Source organism: Lycorma delicatula, chromosome 4, assembly GCF_047948215.1.
Source record: "Lycorma delicatula isolate Av1 chromosome 4, ASM4794821v1, whole genome shotgun sequence".
In the NCBI taxonomy this organism is placed as follows: Eukaryota; Metazoa; Arthropoda; class Insecta; order Hemiptera; family Fulgoridae; genus Lycorma; species Lycorma delicatula.
This window is the reverse complement of record NC_134458.1, coordinates 156,720,775-156,747,799: the sequence shown is the minus strand read 5'-3', so window position 1 is coordinate 156,747,799 and position 27,025 is coordinate 156,720,775. Positions and strand designations below refer to the sequence as shown.

The 27,025-nt window shown below is 28.5% G+C and overlaps 1 protein-coding gene across 1 annotated transcript; it reads left to right on the top strand.

Annotated features, from left to right (window-relative positions):
* Positions 1–555: 555 nt before the first annotated feature.
* Positions 556–20,136, top strand: Sbds (SBDS ribosome maturation factor). The gene is made up of 5 exons (XM_075364542.1): positions 556–792; positions 4,333–4,553; positions 11,173–11,282; positions 16,024–16,191; positions 19,937–20,136. Exons 1-5 carry the CDS (start codon positions 662–664, stop codon positions 20,063–20,065), a joined length of 759 nt encoding a protein of 252 aa, XP_075220657.1. The 5' UTR covers positions 556–661; the 3' UTR covers positions 20,066–20,136.
* The last annotated feature ends 6,889 nt before the right edge of the window (positions 20,137–27,025 follow it).

Here is a 27,025-nt window from a genome sequence, read left to right as displayed (position 1 = left end):
AGGTTTACTAACTGTCATACAATTACATAAAAAGTGGATACACATAAATTTAATATTCCACTTTACTATGATGCATTTTCTAGTTAATACTCGTCCACCTGTTTTGTAGGACACAATGGATTTCATCGCCTGTAACAGAAAAACGCTTTTATTTATTGCTAAACAAAATTAATCTATTTATTTAATGATTTTATTTTTTTTTGCAAACAAAATTGGGTAATTGTTCTGGAAGAGAATTTTTCACAAATGATAGAAAACATTTCAGAAACTGTATAAAGTATTATCAGGTTTCATCTTGGTAATCAACGATTAAACGTTAACTTTCGAGAAATTGTATAATTCAAGGCAATATTATATTTAATCCACGAAAGCACAAAGGGATAAATAATGTTAGATCTAAATTTTAAAACGCTTTAGTTTGGTAAATGATTATAACTTGCAAATGATTAATAATTTACACTGAATATTAATTTGTTGAATTTAATATAAATATATTATCAAGTTCTTTTTTTAACATATCGTAACACAATTTATTAGCACCAAATGCCAAACGAATCAACCTGAATTCAACGTCCAGGCATGTTACGACACACAGCGCAATTAACTTCCAACTAGTTGAAGTGTAGTGTATGTTAATGCGTTTTGGTTTTAATATAGTGTAATGGCCAAAATTTTTACTCCTACTAATCAAATAAGATTAACTAATGTAGCTGTAGTGCGGATGAAAAAGGGTGGAAAACGATTTGAAATTGCATGTTATCGAAATAAAGTTGTATCATGGAGAAATAAAATGTAAGTATGTTCTTAGTTTAGTCAATATACGACTTCAAGTATTTAAAAGAATGTTATTTGTTTCACAATATTATAATCAAAGTTGTGGAGACTAATTTGCTGAGTAAAATGATTAAAATAATAAATTTTTAACATTTGTTTATTAGTCGTTATAATATAGCTGTTCGTGTGTAGAAACAGCCGGAGGAAAAGAATTTCCCAATATTTACTGTCCGATTGAAGATTTATTACATTTTTGTTATGGTTTGAACAAATTAGTGACCGGTAGAATGAATGAATTGTATAACCTCAATTTTAACGTTTTTTTTTTTAATTGTACCAGTTATTCTAGTTTTCAACTTGATTGGACCAACTAAAACATGAGTTCTGCCATTTGCATTTGTAGAATTGAGGTTATATTACACTTCAGTATTATTTAATACAAAATCCTGAATTGTAATTAGAATAACACAGTTATAGAATAGAGATAGGAAATAATTTTAACTGTAATTCATTTGCATCTTAATTTTTATATTTTCTAAAGAATAGCTCTTGGCCCTGTTGTATTATAATTTCTGATAAACCCTTAAATTACTTTGGGTATTATTTAATTATATATGCACATTATGTAATTTAATTTACATTCTTAATAATATTTCCTACCATGTAATTTAAGAAACATTTTTCTATGAAAATTAGCCTAGTTTAGTAGTATAGTATGATAATGTTAAAACATTCAATCATTTTTTGTTGGTCAGTTGAATGATGGAAACGCACTTGCTAATCAAAAACCTTTTAACAAACTAATATATAGCAAAATATTTTATTCAGGTAAGTTTATAATTTATTCATTAGATTAATCTCATCAGAACGTATAATAATACTCCGTAAATAACAGCCTTTAGTATTTCCTTGAATGATTAAAAATATTAAACTGTTGGGGTTGTTTTGGTTGGGTTAGGCACTAAAACTCCCACTCACGTATATATGAAATTATGTACCAGTTTGTTTTGTATTTTATTGGACTTTTGGGATCTCAAAACATTGAAATATTAGAAAAAAATTGGTATCCAAAATTTTTACTTTACAATATTGGCATAATATTCTATACTAATAGCCTGGCTATTAACAATTAATAAAGTATTATTTGTTCTTTTTTTTTAATGAAAAATAGTGATTGTATGGAATAATGATGCAGATATTGAAGATAATAGGTATGTAAATCCAAATAAAATGCAAATTTTGAAGGCATTATTTAAAGAATAATAATTATGAGTAATTACTCGATCAACTTCAGTTATGTTCATACTTTAGTATATCATAGAAGATATGCTTAGAAACAGGAAAACAAGATCTAAAAGTTAGAAAGCAGATGACCAATGCTAGGTAAAAATCTGTAAACATGTTAATCTATTACATAGAGAGAGGTTAAGGTTAGAGTTTAACTTTTGTGGAGAGAGTTAGAAATTAATTACCAAGATATGCGAGTTCTTAAAACCATCTTGTAGAACACAAGGCTGAATTTATGTTTAAACGGAAATGCAGTCATTACATACAGATACTACAACTAATGTTCTGTGCTATTAGTCATATGTATGATGGATCCATATGACTTGTAGAAGAGCACCCTGACCCTAACTGACAATTATTAAAGTTAGTTTATGGTTTATTCCTCTCTCCACAAAATTCTAACCTTAACTCTAATTCTTTCCTAATCTTTAACTCTAACCTTAACCCAAGCTCACTCCACAGAATGGATTACCATCTGAACAGGTCGCTGTAACTCACAAAACTGATTGCTAATTGACCAGAGTACTAATAATGTGATGTGGATTTTGACCAAAAAATATTTTATTTGTATTTTGTGGCTATTGAATGAAAACAGAGTTTTGAAAGATCCATGTATATAGTATTATTTAAAATTTCATTAACAGATTGGTTTAATTCTTCTATAAGGAAATCTTTTAAATTAATTTTAATTAGTAAGGAATTCTTTTGGTTGGCTAGTTAATGTATAAAAAATGAGAGTTGAATCAGATATAATCTTTTATTAATTTCATAAAAATGTGTTTAAAATTTTTGAAAATAAATGATTTTAATAAAATTAAATTTTTGTAAATATTTACTTAATATTAGTTCACGTCACTTAGAGTTAATTAGTGTGAAACAGTTATGAGAACTTAATAATGTGTGCCTGAAAATTCATTTTGAGTTTTTGAAGCCCTAAGATATTACATTTTACAATTTTTTTGTACACTAATCATCAGTATTTTTTATTAAAGTCAGGCATAATGTTTGATTAAGTCCTTTCAAAACTATTTATAGTTTTGATATTTGATGAAATTTAATCAAATATGAAGCATAAAGCGATGAACACTCTTAACTTCTTTGAATCATATCCACCAATCTACCTTCACTTGTAAGATTTTTTACATACTACAAAATTTCTTCCTTGTAAAAATAAAGGTGGGTAGTAAATGAGTATCAGTCTGTAGTTTCAGAAGAAAATAAATAAAACTGTTTTGAATTTTAAACTTGTTTATTGCTTTAACTGTGATTAAATAGGTATCATTTAAAAAAAAAATTACTTTAACATGAAGTTTTTACTTTTAATAGAATGACTTTTGCCAAAAAGGATAGTCACTTTTAAAGATTAACAATATCAACTTTTATTGAACCAGTCAATGGAATAGTTTTTGTATAACTTGCTATAATTGTTTGGCGTTGATAACCGGTCTTATTATGCTTCTATTGCCATTTTTAATAAATTGTTTGTATTTGAACCATGTACAAAATCTTCCTACCAATTTTTTTTTTCTTTTCGTTCCGACCACTACAGATAATTTACATATTTTTGACTTTTTCTTTTCCCAAAAAGTTTTCAGTCTTTTCTGCTGTTTTTGCCTTTCTTCCATCCATCTATTCAGGTTTACACCCTTCTTTTTCTTTCTCTCTGGAAACTTAGATCCTTGAATCACTTTTCGTTATCTTTCTCTCTGGAAACTTAGATTCTCGAATCACTTTTAAATTTGTCTCTGTTTACACAGATCCTTAGAAATGTTTAATGTTTTTAGATCTGTTTCTCTTTCTTTAAACCAGTTGATCTTTGTGGCTCTGTTTATGTAGAAATTAAATATTTGTTTTGTCAGTCTTTGGTTGTTCATTCTGTAAAAATATCCATAAAACTGATCCTTAAATTTTTCTTAAAATCCTTTCTACTTTTGCTATTTCTTGTTCTAAAAATGATTGTTCCCATTCTGCTCCATACAGTGCTTCTGGTAGGACTACAGTTTTATAGTGCCTCAGTTTGGAGCTATATGACAGGTATTTTTTATTGTAAATGTTCTTCATGAAATGATAGACTAGTCATTATATTTCGTGATGCCATTCAGATCAAGGTTTTCCATGGTTTCCCTTGATCCATCCAACCAAGTGGTTTTTTTTCTTTTCTTTTTTAGATGGAATAGCATTCCTACCTCATTCCTGACATGATCTATTTATAATATATTATATATCAATTGGAATAAACAATTTATTTTATTATTTTTATAATGTTTTCAGAGAAAAGGATATTGATGAAGTCCTTCAAACACATACAGTGTTCACAAATGTATCAAAGGGTCAAGTAGCAAAGAAAGAAGATCTTTTAAAAGCATTTGGTAAAGATGATCCAACAGAAGTATGCAAAGAAATATTGGCAAAAGGAGAATTACAAGTATCTGATAAAGAAAGGCAAACACAACTTGATTCATTATTTAAGGATATTGCCACTACTGTTTCTGGTATTTTATAGTAATTAATATTTTATTGGTAATTATTTTATGATATTTTTTTTAACCAGATTATTGGTTTAATGCAATTTCTCTATCTCGTTCTAGTCTTGTTTAATTTCTGTAGATATGTTGTTCCAGTTTTATACATTTAGCATTCTTTAATTAAAAAACGAATAGTCAACAATAGATCTGTGATACTTGGTTTTTTGGATTTTCATTTATCCCCTCAATGTGTGCGTGTGCACGCACGCACATGTCTAGCAGAGGAAAACTAGTACTGACTAGTAGGAGGATTAGACTAGTAGAGGTTTTCCTGACTAGTTTTAACACTGATGGCTCCTTGTTACCATCCTTAGCTGCCATTCCTAATTAATAACCCATTCTGCTCTGGTGACCTGTGGATATAAGTAACTACTAGCAAATTCATTACTTGAACAAGTTAATGTTGCTGTCTGTGGGCCCTGAATCAAGATAGCTAAAGAGAAGTTTGTAGGCTTCAGAGATATAAAGTTAAATCAATTTTGTTAACAAAATTTCCATGTAGTTAATCTTTTTACTGAAGATTGTTTTTTTAATATTTCTTTGATAGATCAGGTTGTTAGAGTATCTATTTATAAACAATTTTTTTTTAATAGGCATTTTGTATGAAAAGTGTAAAATAAACTATTTTGAAATTTATTAAAATAAACATAAAATTAAAATTTATTTTTGCTAAGCTTTATTTAAATTCAACATTTTTTTTTTCTTTTTAAACTTGACAGAGAAATATTTCTTTATCATATAAATATTTATGTATTGTTATAAAAACAGCAGTGCAAAAATAATAAAGGATCTACACATTTTAAATTTATGTCCAATTGGGTAGGCTAATTTGGAATAGAAGGAAAAAAATTAGCTAATATTTAACATTGAAAATTCCAGTAGCATTTTAAAATTAACTATGTTTTTAATTCAATATGAGTGATAACATTTTCTTTCCTAAATTTTCAGGATGGTGTCTTGTCAAATTAAGTTGGTAGAGTCGTAAAAATAAAATTATACACTTCTTAAACTTGTTTGCACTTTTCATACAAAATGAAGTTGTAGTCTATGATAAATAGTCAGAATTACAAAAAAATATGATGAAAAAAAATGAACAAAACCATTATTAAAATAATTGCACATCTCAGGAGCCTGATGTATTATGTAACGTATGCTTTTCCTTTTGTTTTTGATATGATTATATTGGACAATAACAATAGCCTATATATTTTTTTTTTGTAGCTAACTTGCTTTAAAATAAATAAAATTAATTAATTCACCTTACCAGTAATTAAAATATAAAATCCCAAGTTCTTTCGATTTTTAAACCATCATCAGGGGAATTAAAATATTACAAAATAAAGCTAGGATTAAAATAAAATAATAGTCATGACTGTAAATATTATCAGTATACTGAATTAAAATGTAAAATCTCCGGTGGAGTAATTTTACATTTTAATTCAGTATATTGATAATATGTGTATGGTTGCGACTGTTATTTTATTTTAATATTAACTTTATTTTGTAATATTTTAATTCTCCTGACGATGGTTTAAGAATGAAAAATCTTGAGATTTTATATTTTAATTGCTGGTAAGGTGGATGTATTAATTTGATGTATTTTATTAGATCATATCACCAGAAACCATGTTTAAGAAATTTAACTTGCTTTAGTTTTGATTTTTTTGTTTTCTTTTTATAGTATCGCTGTTAACATTTAACAAATTTGAATTTATAGTTAAAATTAGGCAAGTTTTTCAAAAGCTTTTTTAAAAATACTTTTAATAAGTAATTTTTATAAACATACTAATTTAAAGATTATAGCAAATTTTATTTTTATTGAGAGTATTTCTTTTTTATTTATTTTTTTTAGCCATATTGATATGTTTTAATTTCTGTTATAATTTAAGAATGTACTTTTTAACTTTGTATATTCCCTTTTAAAATTACCAACATTAAAAACAGTTAATCAAATTATAGTTGACATTCAGTTATTGATATGTTGATTTGTACCATTTGACTATTTTATTAACATTGAAATTATTTATCTTTTTTCATCTGTTATATAGCGTTACAAACATAAATAAATATAAATTTATTAAATATTACATGATTAATTTATATTCAACACGCCTCCATAAATTTGTATTTGCTTTTTTTTCTTTATTACATTCATTTTCTTCTGATTTTCAGTTTCACTGCTTAGCATTGTCTCATATGTATTTGGTACAGTTACATAACAAAAATTAACATATACATGATTAAGTTACAAAATCATCCTTTACATACCTACTATTTGGATTTCTTATTCTTATTGGTCATCTAGGTTCTAACTCATTATTTATATCATTAGTTTCAATTTCTTCAGACTTACCAATTGAATCTGATTTTTTACTTTGGTTTGATTAATTTTTTCATCATCAATTATATTGTCTTTAAAATATGTGTGTTTTATTCTTTTCTTTTAGGCCTACACGTCAACATGTCTTGCATGTATTATTTTATTATTTACTAGAACTTGCTAGCCTACTTTTATATATTGTAACAATAGTTCTAATTTGCATTATCAACTTATTTGGATTTTCTTAATATGGTATTCTCATAAAAACTTAACTTCTATACAATTTTAAAAACTTGGGAAAGTCTGTACTGTACGCCATTCAATAAGGCTTTGAATATCATTAACCCAAAATACTATCACATTCTTATTTGTAGCGATTTGTATAGTGCATTTGAAGCTTAAAAATTTGTATTCTAGACATCCTATCATCAATGAAATTCATAATACAATCGCCGATTTAAACCATTGCCACACACAAGTAAATTTTTGCTGGATCCCTAGCTGTGTGGGAATCTTAAGTAATGAATGTGCACATTCTGCTGCTAAAGATGCATTCAGTCAACTGTTTTTCACCACCCATGTTATTATTACCCATGTAAATCATAATTGTGATTTTATTAATTCGTTATACACTTTTCGAGGAAAGTGGTAAGGTGACTGGACTACTGCATTAGATAATAAACTCCGATACATCAAAGATACTGTGCTGGGATGGAGCTCTTCAATCAGGAATAACCATCGAGAGGAGATTATTATTTGCTGTTTATGAATAGGGTATACTCATAGACATCTAATGAACCAGACTGATGTACCCATCTGTTCGCTGCGACTGCCAACTAATGATACACCATATATGCTTGTAGTTTGCATGTGTTATTCTAGGAAACAATATGAGGATGTTATTGAATATCTTGTTTCTTAAACCCATATATCTATCTGTATTTGTTTATTTAATAATTATTTTTTTTTTTAGTATTTTATATTTTACATTTTCCTAATTTTCCTGTGTTATTGTGTGTTTTGTTTGTTAATTTTATTTTTTTGTTATTTAGTTTTATATGCCAGTTATACTAGCATATGTTGTTGTAGAATTAGTTTATTCATTAAAAAATATCATTGCTTTTGGACGCTAAAAGCGTCTAAAAAAAAAAACCTAGCGCATTAGGTTTTTCACCAAAAACTATTTCGTATGGTGTTTTACATTCAATGGTGATAGAGTTCTTTTTTTCAAGTAAGCTGCTGTTTTAATCACATCTGGTTAATAAATATTGTTAAATTTTGTTTCAGCCAGGAAACATTTAGCCATATCCATTACTGATTTGTTGTATCTTTCTGTTACATCGTTTAGGAGTATAAGGTGGGCATGGAATCATATACATACCCTCTTTCTAACGAACTTATATACATTTGCATTCAAATGTTCTTTACCACTACCACGTATTAGTTTTTTTTATTCTTTTACTAATCAAATTTTCTACCACATTGGCGTAATATATGAAACAATTACAAACTTCAGACTTACATTTAATATAATAAACTTTTGCTAGTTTACTATAATCATATATGAATGATAAAAAATATCTTTCACCATAATTGCCTGCTGTTTCATGTGGTTCATTTAAATCTGTCTGAATCATTTAAAAATTTCTTTGGCTTGTTTTTACCTATTTTAACAGGTAAGTTATACTTTTTATATTTTAATACATACTGTGTATTTCATATATTCTGATTCTATTTCTTTTGGTACACAAATGAATACTTACTGCCATTTTTCTTTAAAAAGTCATTTTACATTTACTTTCATTGTTTACTAAATTTACATATATTCTTTTATTCCGTTTATAAGTAATTCTTATGATAAAAATTACCTTCCTTTATAGCAATAGCTAGCTGTTAATTCTCCATTTTAATTATACATTTTAGAAACATTGCCACATGATACTATTTTATCTTTCATTATTATTTTAGAATAGCTTATTTAATTCTATTTCATTTCTTTTTCATAAAAAAAAACATAAAACAGAGTCTCACTATTATTTACATAAACTTTAAATACTGTGTTTATTATGCTCATCTTTGTGGAAGTTAACATATGGCCATCTCGGAATTTTACATAGATTGGTTTTTCAAAAATTCATAAAAAATGAATCTTCATTTACTATATGATCAGTGTAACCACTATCGAGTATCCAGTTTATTTGATTCTTACCCAATTTATCTTTATTATAATTATTAATCTTGGATGTATTTACTTCAGTAATAAAAGAATTTCCATTGACATGAGGTTTCTTTTAATTGTTAACCAGTTTGTTGTACCTCTGCTGTTTCCGTCTTTACAATTTCCTCAGCTGCATGACCATCCACGATTTTTTTTGCCATATTCTTGTCTATTTCCATGCAGATGATTGTCTTTAACACAATGAAAACACTTCTTTTTTTTATTCAGTAGAAAAGGCACTTGACTTAAGAAAAAATTCTTTGGTTTTCTCAGTTTGAGTTTTTCTTCAACTGATTTCAACCTTATTTTACTTTTCAGGTATTCAACCATTCTGTCTTCGTTGAATAATACATCAATTAAATTTCCAATATAACTATAGGATTGTAGAAGCCCTTTCAGCATATATCTTAGTTTCTTCTGTTCAGTGATTTTTGCACCATCTGCTTTGAGAATTGTTTATTGCTTGGTTAAAATCGTAAATAAATGTCACTTCTGAGAAATCTTAGCTTGATTCTTTGAAGATTATTTCTACTTGTTATGTGTAATGCCATAGATTCTTTCAAATACATTTCATCACACTTTTTCATAGTTTTATTTGCTGAATCCAGTTTACTGATATATTATTCCAGTTATTTATTCAAAATGACACTACACTTTTTAGCTTTATTTTCAGTTGTTTTTCAAACATCAGTATTATCCGCATCTCCTTTTTTTTCTTGAAGCAATCGATGATGTCTGTACAAGTTTAAACTCAAAAAATATGGTAATTCTTTTTTTCCTAATTGAATACTTAGTCCCCATTGAAAAACAGATAATGGTTAATATTCAGTTATTGATATGTTGTTGTGTACCATTTGACTATTCTATTATCACTGACATTTTTTATAATTTTCTCATCTGTTACATGATGTTAACATATAAGTAAATACAGATTTAGTAAGTATTACACATGATTAATTTATTAATATTCAATAAAAACTTATTTTTTTAAATCAAAAACATTTTTTTGTTAGCATAATTATATTCTTTTGGAGTTGAGTTTTTTCTCTTCATTTAACATTGTTTTAATGTATTTATATACTACACAAAACTAGTTACAGTTATACAGCAATTTACTATTACACAAGATGTGTGTTTATACAGTTCAGTTATGTAACTTTTATCAGTTATTTGATAAAGCTATTTGTTGTTCATCAATGTACAACCTTAATTCATATATTTTCCTTATTTAAAAGGCAAAGTGTATATTTGTTATTTATACTAGTAGCAATAATAAGAATTTAATTAAATTTATTAATATAATATCTATTCTGCTTATCTGAAGAAGTTATATAAATAAATTGTTTCCTTTCTTACAACTGATCAGTGAATTTTCTTAATAAAAATATTTCTGATTAGTTTTCATCCTACTATTAAAATATAACAAAGTATTCAAAGAAACTTCTGAATAAGTTGTATTGCCTTAATTCAGTGAATTGTTGTGTACAGCAAATTAAAATAACATTTTTACCACTGTACGTATGAATACTATATAACATGAGGTATGATGAAAAAATAAAGAAAATGTTTAATTCTGTGCGCTGTCATTTCATCATTTCTTTTTCATCCTCCCCCATGATGGCAGAACTGTCTGCAATTTATTGCAGTATTTTCAGCCATATTAGTTGTGTAGTTCAAATTTGGTAACTGAGTAATTTGGATGTATTTTATTACGAATGGTGATTTATTTTGTTGAAAAGTGACAAAAAAAGGCTTTACATTAAACATGGAATTAAGACCTGTGAAACTGTGAAGATTGTAGAGTAGGCTTTTGGCAAGGGTGTTATGTCTAACCAATAATGCTACAAACAATTTCAAGAAGGCCATCAATACAACAATGGTTAGATGCTGTAACACATGTGTATTGTTCACATTTTTTAAGATGTTATTTTAAATCTGATTTCATTATTTTTTGTTCCCATTTTAAACAGTGTTCAAATGTCTTAACTGGTTTGCAATACATTTTTTTTCTAGTTTAAATTCTTTTCTTATAAATGTTTTGTTTGTAGAAAAATGTGTGAATCCAGAGACAAAAAGGCCTTATCCAGTATCAATGATAGAAAAAGCCATGAAAGATGTACATTTTTCAGTTAAACCCAACAGGAATGCTAAACAACAGGTATGGTTATATTTTAAATTAATTTCTATTAATAATATATTTGTGAAATATATTATTTTTTTTAATGTTATTAAGTGGAACATAATCTTATTCATTCTCTTAATGCCTAAATGTGTTTTTTCTGTATTTTTACCAATTAAGAATATAGATTTAAACTGGCAACAGTGTTGCTGAATTTTCTTGGTATTTTTATAAGGCTTGAAACTTAACTCTTCTTGGTGATAAAGCTTTTAAACTGTAGAAAAAAAAAATATTTATTTTTAAAATCAGGTTGGATTGGCATATTTAAATAAAATTTGTACATGTTTTAAAGCATTATTCTGTAAATAAATAAATCTAAATTAATAGATATAAATAAAATTATAACAATTTCAAATTTAAAAATTGAGAACATGTTATATTCTTAAATCATTGTTTTAGTAAAATAATTCACATTATTCCTGTGAGTAGAAGTTAGATTTTAGGCCCTCAAATGCTGGGAAAGATCAGAAAAAAGTTTTGTTATGATTTTTCCTTTTAAATAAAGTAGGGAAGATTTTGGAACATGTTCTGAGATATTTATATCATTTCAGCTCTACATAACATTAGATCAGATAATAGTTTATGTAGGTTACTTTTCAGTCGGTCTGTGTAATTTTTATATATGTAGTTATACCATAAATGGTTGGAGGTGGGCTGATTTGTAATATCAGCTGCTTCTGAAAATGGCATAGATCATTCTCCAGAATAACAAGATAGCCTTATTTAGAAAATAAACCAGTGATTTCTTGTTTCATTTTTTACTCAGACCAATAACTGTAAAGATTAAAACCCTGAACCCCCTAAAATGCAGATGATATTCAATGCATTACAATGCATTTACAAGTGACACATTCATTCTGTTCAACACCGGCACTGATTGACATATTTTTCATTACTCTTTAACATTTTATGAAGTAAAAAAAATTTTAATTGACTATTTTATTATTTTTTCATTAAAAAAATTCCATTAACAGTAGTATTGTACAAAGAATAAAAGTAGGGTCTTAAAAGACTTTCATTTTTAAAAATTTCACATTCATATTTATTTGAAATCTGTTTGACTCTGAAAATGTGACATTGTTAGATATGAGGATTATGAGTGCGTAATCTCTGTTAATGCTGCAAAATTATGTTTGAATAACCATTAGAAATGCTGATTTTGTCTGATGTTTTTAAACAAACTGAAAATCGTCAGTTAGTTATACATCACTAATGCTTCAAAATAATTTTGTCGATTCTGAATAATTTTACTTGTAATAGACAATTTAAGATTTAGAATGCATCTTTACTAAATTTTAAAATGTAATTTCAACTTTTTTTATATTTGAATCACTTGCAGAGCTAATATCAGCACTGTCTGTACTATTGAAGCCAATTTTATCAAAAGACATTAAAATGTTCAACAGTATTATCAATTTTTGGTTTTTGACAATCTCAATTCTTTAAAGTTTGTCAAGTTCATTTTGTTCTTATTCCATGCAGGTAGCTCTAAAGTTCTCGGGTAGATCCAAAAATTTATAAAATAATTTTCATTTTCAAGTTTATAAATATTTGAGATGTATTTAAATTCAGATCTGTGGTAGTACGAGGCACGGTTCAAAATTAAGGGCTGATCGGTAACAAAACTAATCAGAAGATGATTTGAACAAACTGTTGAACAGATCTTCTGTTCAGAACAATTGAAAAAATGAAAAATTTATTAATGGTTTCAAATCTTTATTTATTATTTCATTCCAAACTCTTTTGATATCGTGAAACAAGCTTCTTCATACCAACACCATAAAATTCCACTACCTGGGATTATAGCCACCTTTGCACCAAGATTTTAAATTCTTCACTTTCCTCAAATCGTTGAGATGCAAGCCAGTTTTTGAGGTGTAAGAAGAGAGGATGGTCCTTGGGCTCAAGATCAGGACTGCAATGGAATGATAAAAAAATCTCCCATCTGAATCTTTGAATTGTTTCTGTAGTGCATGCAGCCATTTGTGGACATACATTATCATGATAAACAGTTCCTGATCACAGCATTTCCTGTCGGTGTGAGGTTTAAAGTGTTTCACAACAGACTTGTGATATGATGGATGTTCCAGGTTCCATGAAATTAATCAAATGAACATCCTTTTGGTCCCAGAATACATTGCCATGATTTTCCTTTGAGACTGTGCTTGTTTGAATTTTTTCAGCGTAGATGAATCAGAATGATGACACTGGGTTGTTGTTTTGTCTCAGTATTAACGTATGAAATCCACATTTTGTCACCAGTGACGATATGGGAAAAAAATTTGTCTTTTGTGGTTAAAGTGGTTGAGAAAATCATTTGCAGATGTCATTCTCTCTGATCTTTGTGAGCATATGTTTCAGCACCCATTGTGCACACAGTTTACAGATAGCCTAGAGTGTGTTTGTCATGATTCTCAACAGTGTTGTCTTTGAAACTTCTATAAATTCTAGAGAATGATTGCTAATTCTAAAGACAGTTTTCTCTCACTTGCATTCATACATTCAACAAGATTGTCTGTCCAAACACTAGGCCTGCCAGTTCTCTGTTCATTGTAAACATTTGAAGGATTTTCTGTAAATTCATGACATCATTGCCTCACTCTTCCTTCACTCATTGTGGTAGGCCCAAGTGTTTCAAACAATTAATTGTGAATTTCAGCAGCATATTATGTCTTCTTGTGCTTAGAAATATAATCACTGATTGAACTTCACACCTGGTGGGATTTGTTATTACCACACTCATTTTAACTTAGTGTCATAGTTCAAACAATAATGATCTGATTCAATGTGCAGTTTTGTGCCCAACAGACCACTTAAAGGTTCTGCGCATATGTGAACCAATTGGTATATAGCAAATTGGCCCTTACTTTTGAACCGCTCATATATCACTGCCACAATGGTATAATGTATAATATTCCTTAGGAACTGTAGATTTTTCTTTTTTATTTCTTTCTGCAAGAATTTACAAATAAAAATTAATTTATCTAATGTTTTCTACTTAATTTATGTTTGGCTGAATTTGAACCTTGTATTATTCTGCATATCCACTAAAGGTAAATTAGAAAATTTAAATGAGGAAATAAACTTTTTTCAGTAGCTGTACAATAAATTTTTGGTACATTGCAGAAGGATGTTTTGAATTAATGACATTATTAATAATGTTACGCATAGTTTATGAACCTGAAGTATAGAGTGTGGTTCTAAGGGACTGAATTCATGAAAAAATATTTATATTTTTTCATATGCATCTATGTTTTATTGATTATTTATGATAAATTAATTAATATAGAATGAAGAAATATATCTGTAAAATAAAACAATATTTTGATGTTTTAATATAAATAGAAATATTTCTTAAAAATTTACTATGTTAAAATGTTGATTAAAAAAACTGAAATCAGACATTGTAGTACATTAATAAAACCAGAGAGTTTATATACAAATGAGTGGTTAAACATGAATAAAAAATATGGAAAGTATAGAAAAGAAAGAAAGGAGAATATTAAAAGAAAGAAAGATATTAGGCCCCATAAAGGCCAATTGAAACCCAATTGAAAAAGTAAAGATTAATATTTTTCGGTCTCCTTGTCAGAATGAGTAAAAAAAATTAACTTAGCAAATCTTTTTCATTCTTTTATAATAGGAAAAAAGAAATAAACTGGATTAAAGAAGTTAGACAAATTAATGTTTAAGAATATAACAGAAAAAATATTAAAAATAGACACCTTCATTATGTTAGTGGGTTTCAAAGAACAAAAGACCAGGAAAGAAAATTTGAAAATGAAATGGTTAAAAGAAGCAAAGAATAACAGGTGCTGAGATTGAAGAGACATGGAAGAGAAAAGACAGCAAAGAAGAAATAAGTGTGAAGGTGGTTGGAATGTGGTCCTAAAGCAGCGGAAAATCAAAAAGAAAAATTTATGTGGACACCACATGACTTCCTTGTATGCCTATTAAATTACATATACACATTTTTTTTAAAATGAAAAGTACATAAAATTTTATTTCATTAATAAACTTTTGATATTTTTTTTATTGTTATTATTTAATATTATTTATTGTAAAACATTTTTTACAGTCTGAGGTTAATAATTATTAATAAATCTATATATTCAAATTAAAAAAAAGAAAAGGAGGTGAAGTCGGATTTGAACCAATGTGCCTTCCCCTCGTAAGATCCAAATATTTCATTAATAATTCTGGAACTGATGAAAATACGTACCACTTATGACATATCATTGAAAAGCTCTCAATGAGGGCTTATTACTGCAGTTAAGAAAAAGTGCAAAATCCAAAATTTTTGGTCATGCCGAAACTAGTCAAAATGGATATTTCCATTGAATATGAAAACCGAAATTTTTCGCTATTACAATACTTCCTTTAACTGTAGTATTTAAACATGTACAAATATTGAATTGTAAATTATTGGTAGATATCCAAAATCATATATTTTTTTAAAGATGTGCTTAATGTATGTAAAAAACCTGAAATCAGGCATTACAATGCATTAATAAAACCAGAGAGTTTTTATATGCAAGTGGTTGAAATGAACAAAAATATGCAAAATATAGAAAAGAAAGACATTAGCAATCTTGCTCCTTTTTCAATAAATGTTTATTTGAAGAACAATTCATCTGAATAATATGCGTTATGATAGTGAAGAGAATAAGATTTCTATGAATATGATTATGTTTTCTTTATTTTATTTCTTTTTTTGTAGGCTTTAGATGTTATTCCACAACTAAAGGAAGCTATACCATTAGAAAGAGCGCAAATGAGATTAAGGGTAGTTCTCTCTGGTAAAGAAGCAAGAAAATTACGGGAAAAAGTTGGAAAATTAGCTAGCAGTATTGAAAGTGAAGAATGGAATGATGGTACATTGAACTTTGTAAGTAGTTCACAGAATATTATAATAATTATATAGTAGTTGATTATCTTATATTATCTATTATCTGGAAGGAAACCCTGGTTTAAAATAAAGAGAAATTTTTCTTCTTCAGTAGAACTGTCTTTTGATAGGTACCAAGAAATGGCATTCTCCAAAATGGTCTGTGCTGAGATTTTTTTAAAATTATAGTATCCTCGTTTCCCTTTCAAGTCATCTTCCTTCTTCCTCTTCCTATCACACCTGCAATCTTTCCTTCAATTATTACTTTTTGAATACAGTCATGTCTTAGAATGTGGTCTATCCAATTACCTTTTTTTTTGTATAGTCATTAGTTTCTCTTGCCAGTTGATACCTAGTATTTTCCTCTACAGCCACATTTCCATAGAAGTGTTTATATAAAGATTATCAATCTTATATGCTTTATAATTATTTCCTTTTATATTTTGTATTGAAATACTTCTGCAGTAGGTAAATTACAGAAGAATAATTATTTCATTTCCATTGAAACTTTTTTAAATGTTCTATTTTATTTTTTTCTCTAAATTTACCTTTTAAGGTTTTTTAGTTTTCTGTTATGAAAAAGTGTTATTGTTGAAAAGCGGTATTATACTGCTGCTTTATGAAATTTTTAAAATTACTGTGATATAATTGATTTTTTTTTTTCAATTATATTACTTAGACACCACCAGTGTCTAATAAGTAATTTAAAAAAAAATTAACAGATTTCCCCAAAGTGGGATAAATCTGTTAAATCTAACTGGAAAAAAGTTGTTGGGAAAGATAAAAAATACAAATTGTAAACAATTTACTCAGACAACTTAAATTATATTTATTTATATTATATTTGTATTTTATAGATAAGTTTAGATTTAATTTTCTAAGCATTTGGCACCATTGGTATTAATACAATCTGTATAAATTAATAATTTAATGTTTCTACTTAAACAACAATTTTCAGTGTATGTGTCCTAGCGCTTTCAGTGTCACTTCTCCATCATCAGGGATTTTATTGAAGTTGTTAATTTAATATTCATGTGTATAAATTCTCTATGTATAATTATAATTAAATTTAAGTTAAAATTGTTATGTTCATAATAGTCGATCATCAAATAAATAATTTATACATCAATAAGACATATTATTTGAGTTCGACTATTATGAACATAACAATTTTAACTTAAATTTAATTATAATTATACTTAGATAATTTATACACATGAATATTAAATTAACAACTTCAATAAAATCCCTGATGATGGATATACTTACCAAACTATTTGCTAACACCCTCCTAAATGTTATTGTCATGTTTTTTTTTTGTTATCTGATATTTTATAAATGATCCAAGCTTTAATAACTGCGACTTCAAAAATTAATTCAAATGCGACCTTGTGTTACCATTTTATACTTTTATGCAAAATGGAATGGTAGGATGACATTTGATCACTGTCTCTACTCCTTTTTTTGCTTTATTTATAATGAATAACACAACTTGGTTTCTTTACTGGTTCACCTTTTCTGTTGATCTTTCCTATGTCAACTAATTTTGTGTCATGGGAATACACTGTTGTCAACATCAATACAGGTTGTTTGTCTTGCCATTTTATGACTTTTAATTTTTTTCTTTTGTAGACCAAAGATTTCACCACATTTTAATTGTCTTATTTCTTACTTTGTAAGGTACCACAGTATGCAATTTTCATTTTTAATAATTTCTCTACCAGAGTAAAAATTGTCAGCGTACATGGTCGCTGACAATTGCATAAATAAGCAATTATGCAATCCATTAATCAGAACCATAAGGATATTTTTTACAATTAGGCCTTACCAGATGCTGATTAGTTTTCAAACAAATGATCTTGACAATAAATAGGAAATAACCTAATTATTTGTTGTTCATAAGTTATAAAGTAACTTAAATTAAATAGTTTGTGTATACTTACCCTGGAAGTAGGAATTGCAGCTAAGTAATGTGTCGTAACCACAGTGTGTTTCATTCTGCCAGCAACTGGAACGTAAATATTTACAAAAAACCTTTAAAACCACTTATTTGTTGCTTTAGTATTTTATAGAATAATTGGGGAATCAGTCAAACCCAGCCGCATTAAATGCAAGGTAGGTTCCAGTCTCTGGGGACTGGAACAGCACTTGGTAAAATGCAATTAAAATAATTCCACAGCGAATGTATTAATTAACTACTGCCATTTTGATCAGCAGTTTATATGTGGCTCATGCAGTTCACCCACTTTTAATAATCTCAACACTGTACTAACAATGATTTACTTAAATGATCACAGCATGCAGACTACACCACAAACAAAAAAAGGTATAAAGAAGATATGACTTGCTAACATCTGTTCCTTTCACAATAGTTATAATTGCGTATTGCAAAAATACCCTTAATGCAAAATTTTGGATTTACAATTCAAAATGTTTGATTAAATGGACTGATGTATTATTTAACAGTAATATTAATATTTTATTTCTAAATTAACTTTATATAGAATTGGTTAGAAAACAAAATATTGCAGTATAAACTTAATACAAATGAAAAGTAAGTTAATATATGAATACTAGATAGTGGATACCATTGTTCTTTGGTAATCAGGTTTCAATTAACCACATATCTCGGGAATGGCTGGCCTGAGTATACACATTTACTGGTACATTCACACAGATATTGATGAGTCACTAATGAATTTAATTGTTGATGTGACTACAAAAAGTTTTTTAAATATTAAGTTAATTTGAACAATATTATAAATAAAAAAAGTAAGACAACTCTGCTATTTTTCTAATAATAATATAGCTTATATTTAATTGACTATTAAATAAACCGATATAAAAATCATTCTACAGTTTTTTAACTCAAAACTCATTCTAATTTTTACAGTTCAGTTGTTAAATGTTAATTATTTTATTTGCATTTTTTAATTTAATTTTATTGGTTTATTATGTTGTCTTATTTTATCTACTTTATAGTTAGTATTTAAATATTTTGTTTTTCATAATGTAAATTTATAAAAATATTTATAAACAATAAGTTAATTAATTAGTAAATAAGTATATTACATATCTTATAGGTTACACTATTTTTATAATATCATTGCACTCAAAAGTAATGGTAGTAATAATAATATAACATACTGAAAACAGCCGGTAATGGAAATCAACTTTTAAACAAATAAATGGATATTGATGAGTTGGAAATTACTTTTCTCCATAGACTTTAGTTTCATATATCATATTATCAGCCGATATTAAATTGAAAATGAAAGCATAAGAGAGGAGAATTTGTCAAGATATTCAAAAATAGAGTTTAAAAATTTAAATACGATATAATCAGTTTCTAATGTTCTCATTTTATGAATATAGGTCTATATACAGTTTAGAATGGTATAATTGTAAATATGTTGTCAAGTTTCAGAAAGCATAAACACATAGGTGCATAATAGTTCTGCCTGGAATATATGAACTGATGTTGGTACTGCTAATAGTATAATGCAGGTAATGTTGTTCTGCAACAGAACGTTGAAGTTAGCAATAAGCCAAAGTTACTGGTCCAGCAATCCATTCCTATTCTGTGCATCAACAACTGTGACGAGTAATAATAGTTTACTTGTTAGATTTATTATTACTTTTAAAAAAAATTGTCTTAATCCTTTGATTGTTGCAGATCTTTGATACAGTATTCCTGCTTAATTTAATAAACTAATTTTTTTAATTATATTTTTATAACTTACAGGTATGTTTAATAGATCCAGGACATTTCAGAGAAATCGATGAAATTGTTCGTTCAGAAACAAAAGGCAGTGGTTTGTTAGAGCTGCTTAATCTAAAAGAAGTCACAGAGGGTGAAGAAATGCTTGAATAATTTTTTTTGTCATTTTAATTATTACTATTATATCTTTGTTCTATAAATAAAATAATTTCATTTATTATGCATATGGTATTTCTTTTATTATATTTCCTTAACAAGCTTACCAATGATTTCTATATGAATATTTGAAATATTAAATTAATATATGTTAAAATATGTCCATCAAGATTAAGGTAAAGGATTAAATGCTGCTTATTTCAGTCACATAATTATTTTTAATAATGTGCAAACACCATCAGTAGCTTCTGTTTTATTAGAATTTCTTGGTTGCCCATTATTATACGACAAAATCTGATTACCTTACTTACTTTTTAGTTTAATTTAACCACAGTAATTTTTATATTATGTTTAAGAATATTTTTTTACTAATGCATTGATTTTGGTGAAAATTTGTTTTTTTTGTGGTTTTAAAAATATTAATCAGTCTTAAGTTAAATTAACAGTCTTTCTTGTGATCATCTTTGCTTAATATTACATTTATAATGTAATGCAATGATATGTGGTAATCTGATGTCATTTTTATATTTAGAAAACCTTTGTCAGTATTTCAAAGAGCTTTAGCTCATACTTAATAGTCTGATTATTATATACAAAAGATTCTTGTTTTATTTTTATTAGTTTCTCAGCTTTGTATTTCTTGCCAACTGCCTTTTTTCATAACAGAATTGTTTATTGTAATTCTATCCATACTTTAAATAAACAGAATAAGATAACATTTTTTAAGAATTTATACTAGTAAAATGGAGTAAAAAGTGGAAAATAGTATTTTTATTTTTTAATTTTGACTTGTTTTACGTCAATGTCAAATTAAGTTTTAGTGATTTCTTTATGTTTTGATTATAATTTGGTTCAAATTCAAAATGAAAAAGGTACAATTTTTGTACATTTTATGGTGTTTTTTTAAAAAAATTGTTTAATATTTAAAAAATTTTATATTCAAATTTATAATTCCTTTTATGCAAACATGGTTGTAAGGTTTTTTACTAAAAATGTTCCTAAAAACGTAATGTTCTAGAGAATATCAGGTTTGGTGTTTTAAGAACATTATTCTGTATACAAAATGTATCATACAATTTATTATGTTGTGTGCAATGCTAGATGCTTGTTTTAAGAACATTATACTATATACAAAACATATCAACCATTTATTATGTTGGTGCAGAATTTTGTCACCAGTTGAAAACATCAGTAGTACGGCAGCCAGCCTAGCCTTGTTTCATTATCTCTACTCATAATCATTTAGTGTTGTCAGAGTATCATTTGACTGGCTCCTAGTGGACATTGGATTATATTTGTGGGTTTCTAAAATATATTTCATTCTATTACAGTTATTTTTTTTGTAGTATCTTCACTGGCATTGTGGTTTTCTGTGTTTTTACTATTTGTTCAGCTAATAATATCTGGGCTTTAAAATACAGGAGGTTATTTCTAAAGTAAAGACAATTTCATTATAAAAAAAATTTATTCTGCAACTTTATAAATATTGTTTATTTCTCTTACTACATATCTTACACTACTTCTCTATATAATCGCCACAACTTAAAAATAAGTTCATCACTTGCGAATTGTTTACCACTAAAAAATTCTTCCAACTCCCCAAACAAATGGTAATCAGCAGGAATCTAAGTCTGGACTACATAGTGGGTAATTGCAAATTTCCCATCCAAATATTCTCAGTAAATCACATGACAGACCTGTAACATGTGGACGTGCATTATTGTGCAGCAGTACGATGCCATTGGTCAACCGCCCATGTCGCTGATTTTGAATGGCGTGCTGTACTTGTGTAGAGTTTTGCAGTAGGCTTCTGCAAAACTCCACATGGAGTTTATAATCATTCCACGTGGCATTAAATCAATCAGCAGTATGCCAAACCAATTCCAAAAGACTGGCCATCAGTTGTGTCCAAATGACTGTGGCTTGACCTTTGTCGGTCTGGTTGGTGATTGAGGATGACACCATTCACTTGACTAACATTTTCTTTCTGGCGTGTAATATGAAATCCATGTTTCATCGCTGGTAACAATTGAATTGAGGAACTCATCACCTTTTTCTATGTAGCTCATCAAAAATTCCAAAGCAGATCCCATTTGGATTTTTTTATGACATTCTGTTGTGTGGCATCCAATGTGCACAAACCTTTCTAAAGCCTAAATGGTCATGAACAATGTGACCAATAACAGCTTTGAAAACGGGCAAAAGATGGGCCAAGGTTGGAAATCGAGCGATGACCTTTTCTGATTTCATCATCGACTCGTTTCAACAAGTCCTCGATGATTATCAAGGGCCTCCCTGAACCTTCTTCATGTACATTAATTCTGTTATCTCTAAACATTTCACACCATTTTCAGATGTTTCTTTCATTCATTACATTATCACCGTACATAGCAACTGCCTATGAATTTCAGCTGGCTTATGTTTTGATGGTTTAAAAAAAGTATGACCAGTCGGTGGCAACATCAATTTTCTTATTCATTTTATAACCTAATCAAAGATACTACAACATGACAACAATGCAGTGTGTACATTACTAGCATGGCCATGAATGACACAAGTTTGCAAACCTTAAAGAGAGAAATTTCCCAGCAGTTTTTACTTTAGAGATATACCTCATATAAACATGAAAAATTTCATTTATGAAGTTAGAATTACTAATTGTAAAAAATTATAAAAATAGATGGTACACTCCATCATCCTGTACATTGTATCGAAGTAGTCACATGGGATGGTAGTACAGCATACATGAGCCAGGCTGACACTGCATATTTGTTGTGGGTACAGAGCAGTGCTGGTGGTTGTGACTCTTCTGTTGATAGAGTTGCTAGCTCGCCAGCGTATTGGAGAGGAAGGCGGCGTTTTCCAGACTGATGGCAAGACAAATAAGAGGAGTCTCCCCCAATGGAGCTTGGACCAGGCGGCTGCTCCCAGAGATACAGCCATGGGTCAAGAGGGAATTTGGGGAGGTTGGTTATGAACTAACCTAGTTCCTGACCGCCATGGCTGTTTCAAGGTGCATCTCAAATGGTTCAAGATATCATGTCCATATTGTGAGGACATGGATGATGCAGTCTTTATTTGTTTTTATTTTTCTATCAATTTTGGCAAAGCCGTAAACATATTGCATTTGGAATGAAAATGGCAGTTTCTAAATGATTTTGTACTGAAATGTGATAATTTTTTTTTATAATTCAAAATGTGATATTTTTCTTTCTACGGTTCCAAAATAATGCAATGTTTTAAATTATATTATTAATCAAATATAACATTAAATCTAAGTAATAGTCAGATTATATATATATATATATATAATTTTATTTTAAATCATAATAAAGAAAACCATAGCTTACGAACACATTATTATTATTATTATCTTTTATGACCACATAGGATCATTTTAGTCAGTCCATTATCCAAGTCTCTTCGATGGGACTGTTCGGGCCTTGCAGTCCTCCCAGTACTTTTTCACACATTCCAATCTTTGTGCCCTTTCTAGTGTTGAAAATGTTCATGTTGTGAGTCTTTCTTGTGAGTGAACAGTGTTTTTGTTCTTGATTTTCTTGTTTAATTTTATCTTATCTGTGGGGTCTACTGGTGTAAGGCCAATTTCCTTCAAATCCTCAATTATTTCTCTAATCCATCCACATCTTGGTGTTTTTCAAGTTGAGATTGTACTGTAGTAGCTGTTTTAGAAGTCTTGAATTTTGCATCCTTATACATCCAAAGAATCCTAGTCTCCTCTTACTCATGATATCAGTGATTGGTTGTAACTCTTTGTACACGACTATGTTGGGCACAATCCACCACTGCCCGTCTTTCTAGGGCTTTTTATTGATACAGGTTCTTTCAATTTTCTGGAGTCTGTCTGTCTCTGATTGCTTGTTCAGGTGGAAGAGTGTTTCTGCTGCATAAGTGGCTTCTGGTTTTATAACTATATTGTAGTGTCTTATTTTTGCATTTTTTGATAGGTATTTTTTATTGTAGGTGTACCAAGTTAATTTTTGAGCTTTAGTTAGTTTGTTTCTTCTTATTTAGATTGAGGTTTTTTCGTTTAGGTTGTTTGTTACTATTTCTCTGAGGTATTTAAATTGGGTTACTATTTTGATTATTAAAATCAACAGAACATTGTTTATTAATAAAAAGTACTTTTTATCACATAAGTAACAAAATAATAAGATAACTTTAATTAATTTTCTTTATTAATAAAACATTATTATTGGTAAAAAGTGTTTATTATGTCAGTTCTGGCCAGATCATAAGCAAATGAGTGTATTTTCTGTACAGTAACATACTGATCTCAATATAGTCGACAAATTTAAACAACTATACAAATGTAATATACTAACTTCTGTTAACATCTCTGGTGCTGAGAAAGCATCATCTCCAACAAAGATATAGGACAGTGGTCTGATATTTTCTATCTTCTCAGATTTCAGAATCCCTAATGAGTCTGTATCAAATGGTTCATAAATATTTAAGTTAAATCTGTTAACTTACCCAATAAGTCCTGACATCTATTTACAAAAAAATTATAATTGCTATCTATTGCAAATGAAGCTGTAACATTTTGTGGCTGTACCATAGCGATACTGAATAATCATATTTAATAAATTACACATGCTTCACCATCATAAGCCAAACACAATAAGGACAGTTGATTTTTCTAAAACTTTCAGCAGTTGCTGACATTTCTTCAGAAAATTATGGAAACACTTCCACCATGTATTGCAATCTACTAAGCCTTGTACGACATCTATGGTACATTATTGCAGTTGTTATACCAATCTGTAACTTGCAAATGTGTCAAATCAGAACTAAGGTACACGAAACAGAACATATTATTTGAAAAAAAGTTTAGGAAATCAAAGTTTGGTAGTATCTTTACTGATCCTTATCTTTAAAATATTAAATCTTCTTGACTTGTTTCTATTTTTGTTTTAGGTAATGAACCACATATCAAATGGAAAAAGCTTGTGGGATGCATAGATTCATTTTTTTTGAAATTCAAAAACTAAGTCTGGATAAACATAGAAGCATATAAAAATCTGTGTTTATGCTAACTGTGGATAGATTTTGAATGGTACCATATACCTCATGAAACACAGATCACGTTTGCTGTATTGATTTTGCCAGCTGCTGAGAACCAATCTGGAAATTATGAAGGTCAAAGTTTTGAGGAATCATCGGAGGGAGGAACAACCTCAATGATTTAGTACATGGTCTGGCAGAATGATCTGACGTTGTTGTAGTCAAAGATATGTTGACATAACTGTCAGTGATAAGGCAGTACTACTGTTCTCGTTCAAGTCCTAGTAAAGTTAGTTATTTTTACACAGATATTGAATACTAGATCGTGGATACCGGTGTTCTTTGGTGGTTGGGTTTCAATTAACCACACATCTCAGGAATGGTCGAACTGAGAATGTACAAGACTACACTTCATTTACACTCATACATATCATCCTCATTGATCCTCTGAAGAATTATCTAAACGGTAGTAACCGGAGGCTAAACAGGAAAAAGAAAGGAGGACTACTGTCCTGCCTAACACTAGTCATACCATCTTATTTGTCATCATGAGTTGGTCAGGTGAACATCATGTGTTTGTGATTAAAGACTATTTTTTAAAAAAAAACCGATTCCCTTATCACTATACAGCGTTTATTACGAAGACATTTTAATTTAAATAAAAACATGTCTGTTTGCAATAGGAATACAATATTACTGGGTAAAAAATTTTGAAACATGTGCTTTAAAAATGAAATCAACTGGACGAAAACACTGTGACAAAATGCTCGAAAACATTAATGCTGTAAGATTAATCATAACACAGTCTCCATGACATAACCCACTGGGTTGGTCTAGTGGTGAACGCATCTTCCCAAATCAGCTGATTTGGAAGTCGAGAGTTCCAGTGTTCAAGTCCAAGTAAAATCAGTTATTTTTACACAAATTTGAATACTAGATTGTGGATACCGGTGTTCTTTGGTGGTTGGGTTTCAATTAACCACACATCTCAGGAATGGTCAAACTGAGACTGTACAAGACTGCACTTCATTTACACTCATACATATCATCCTCTGAAGTATTATTTAAACGGTAATTACTGGAGGCTAAACAGGAAAAAGAAAGTCTCCTGACATTCAGCAACAAGGCATGCTACTGCATTCTGACTGAAGTGTAAGAAGAATTCTCCATGATGACCTTCAGTTCCACTTCTACAAGAATACTTTTAGTTGTACCAAATTTATTTCTAAAACAAAATTTGGTTGTTATAACAGATGTTTACGCATTAAATAATACATCCTCATATGTTCAAAGAATTCTAGTCAAAACATATATTAAAGAAAATAAACTTTCAAAATTTACAATGTTACATGTAATTTGGAAATTTAAATGGAAAAATTTATGATCGCAAATCATTTCAAATTGAATGAATGGCTGTTCATGTTACGGAATTTTTCTTAGTACTTAGGCCCAAACTAAAAGCTTATGGAATACTGCTAAATTAATTATGTAAAATGAAAGAGAAATTAAAACAAAAATTATGTACTAAACAGAAAATGCATTATTTAATCATTTTTAAAAAAAGATATCCAATTGATTTTTTTTATGTGTGTCATTGTAATTTTGTCCTGAAGATCTGAAACTAGTCAGTATTAGTTAGTACCTTGGTTAGTTTTTGTGAAAAAAGTGGTAGGTAACATCCTATAGACCATGGACGTACGTCTATGGTCTACAGAAAGGGGGTTCACCTTTCTGTATCTATTAAAATATGCCATTATTTGGTCATTAAACAATTATGAACTAGAAAATATTTTATTATTCAGTTGTTTAATTATGACCTACATTCTGTTAATCATTTTCAGTAATTTAAGTAATTTTTTCGTGATTTATGTTGCAATCTGTTCAACTAGTGATCAATTAAGCAATCCCCCTCACCATGACCCAATGTGA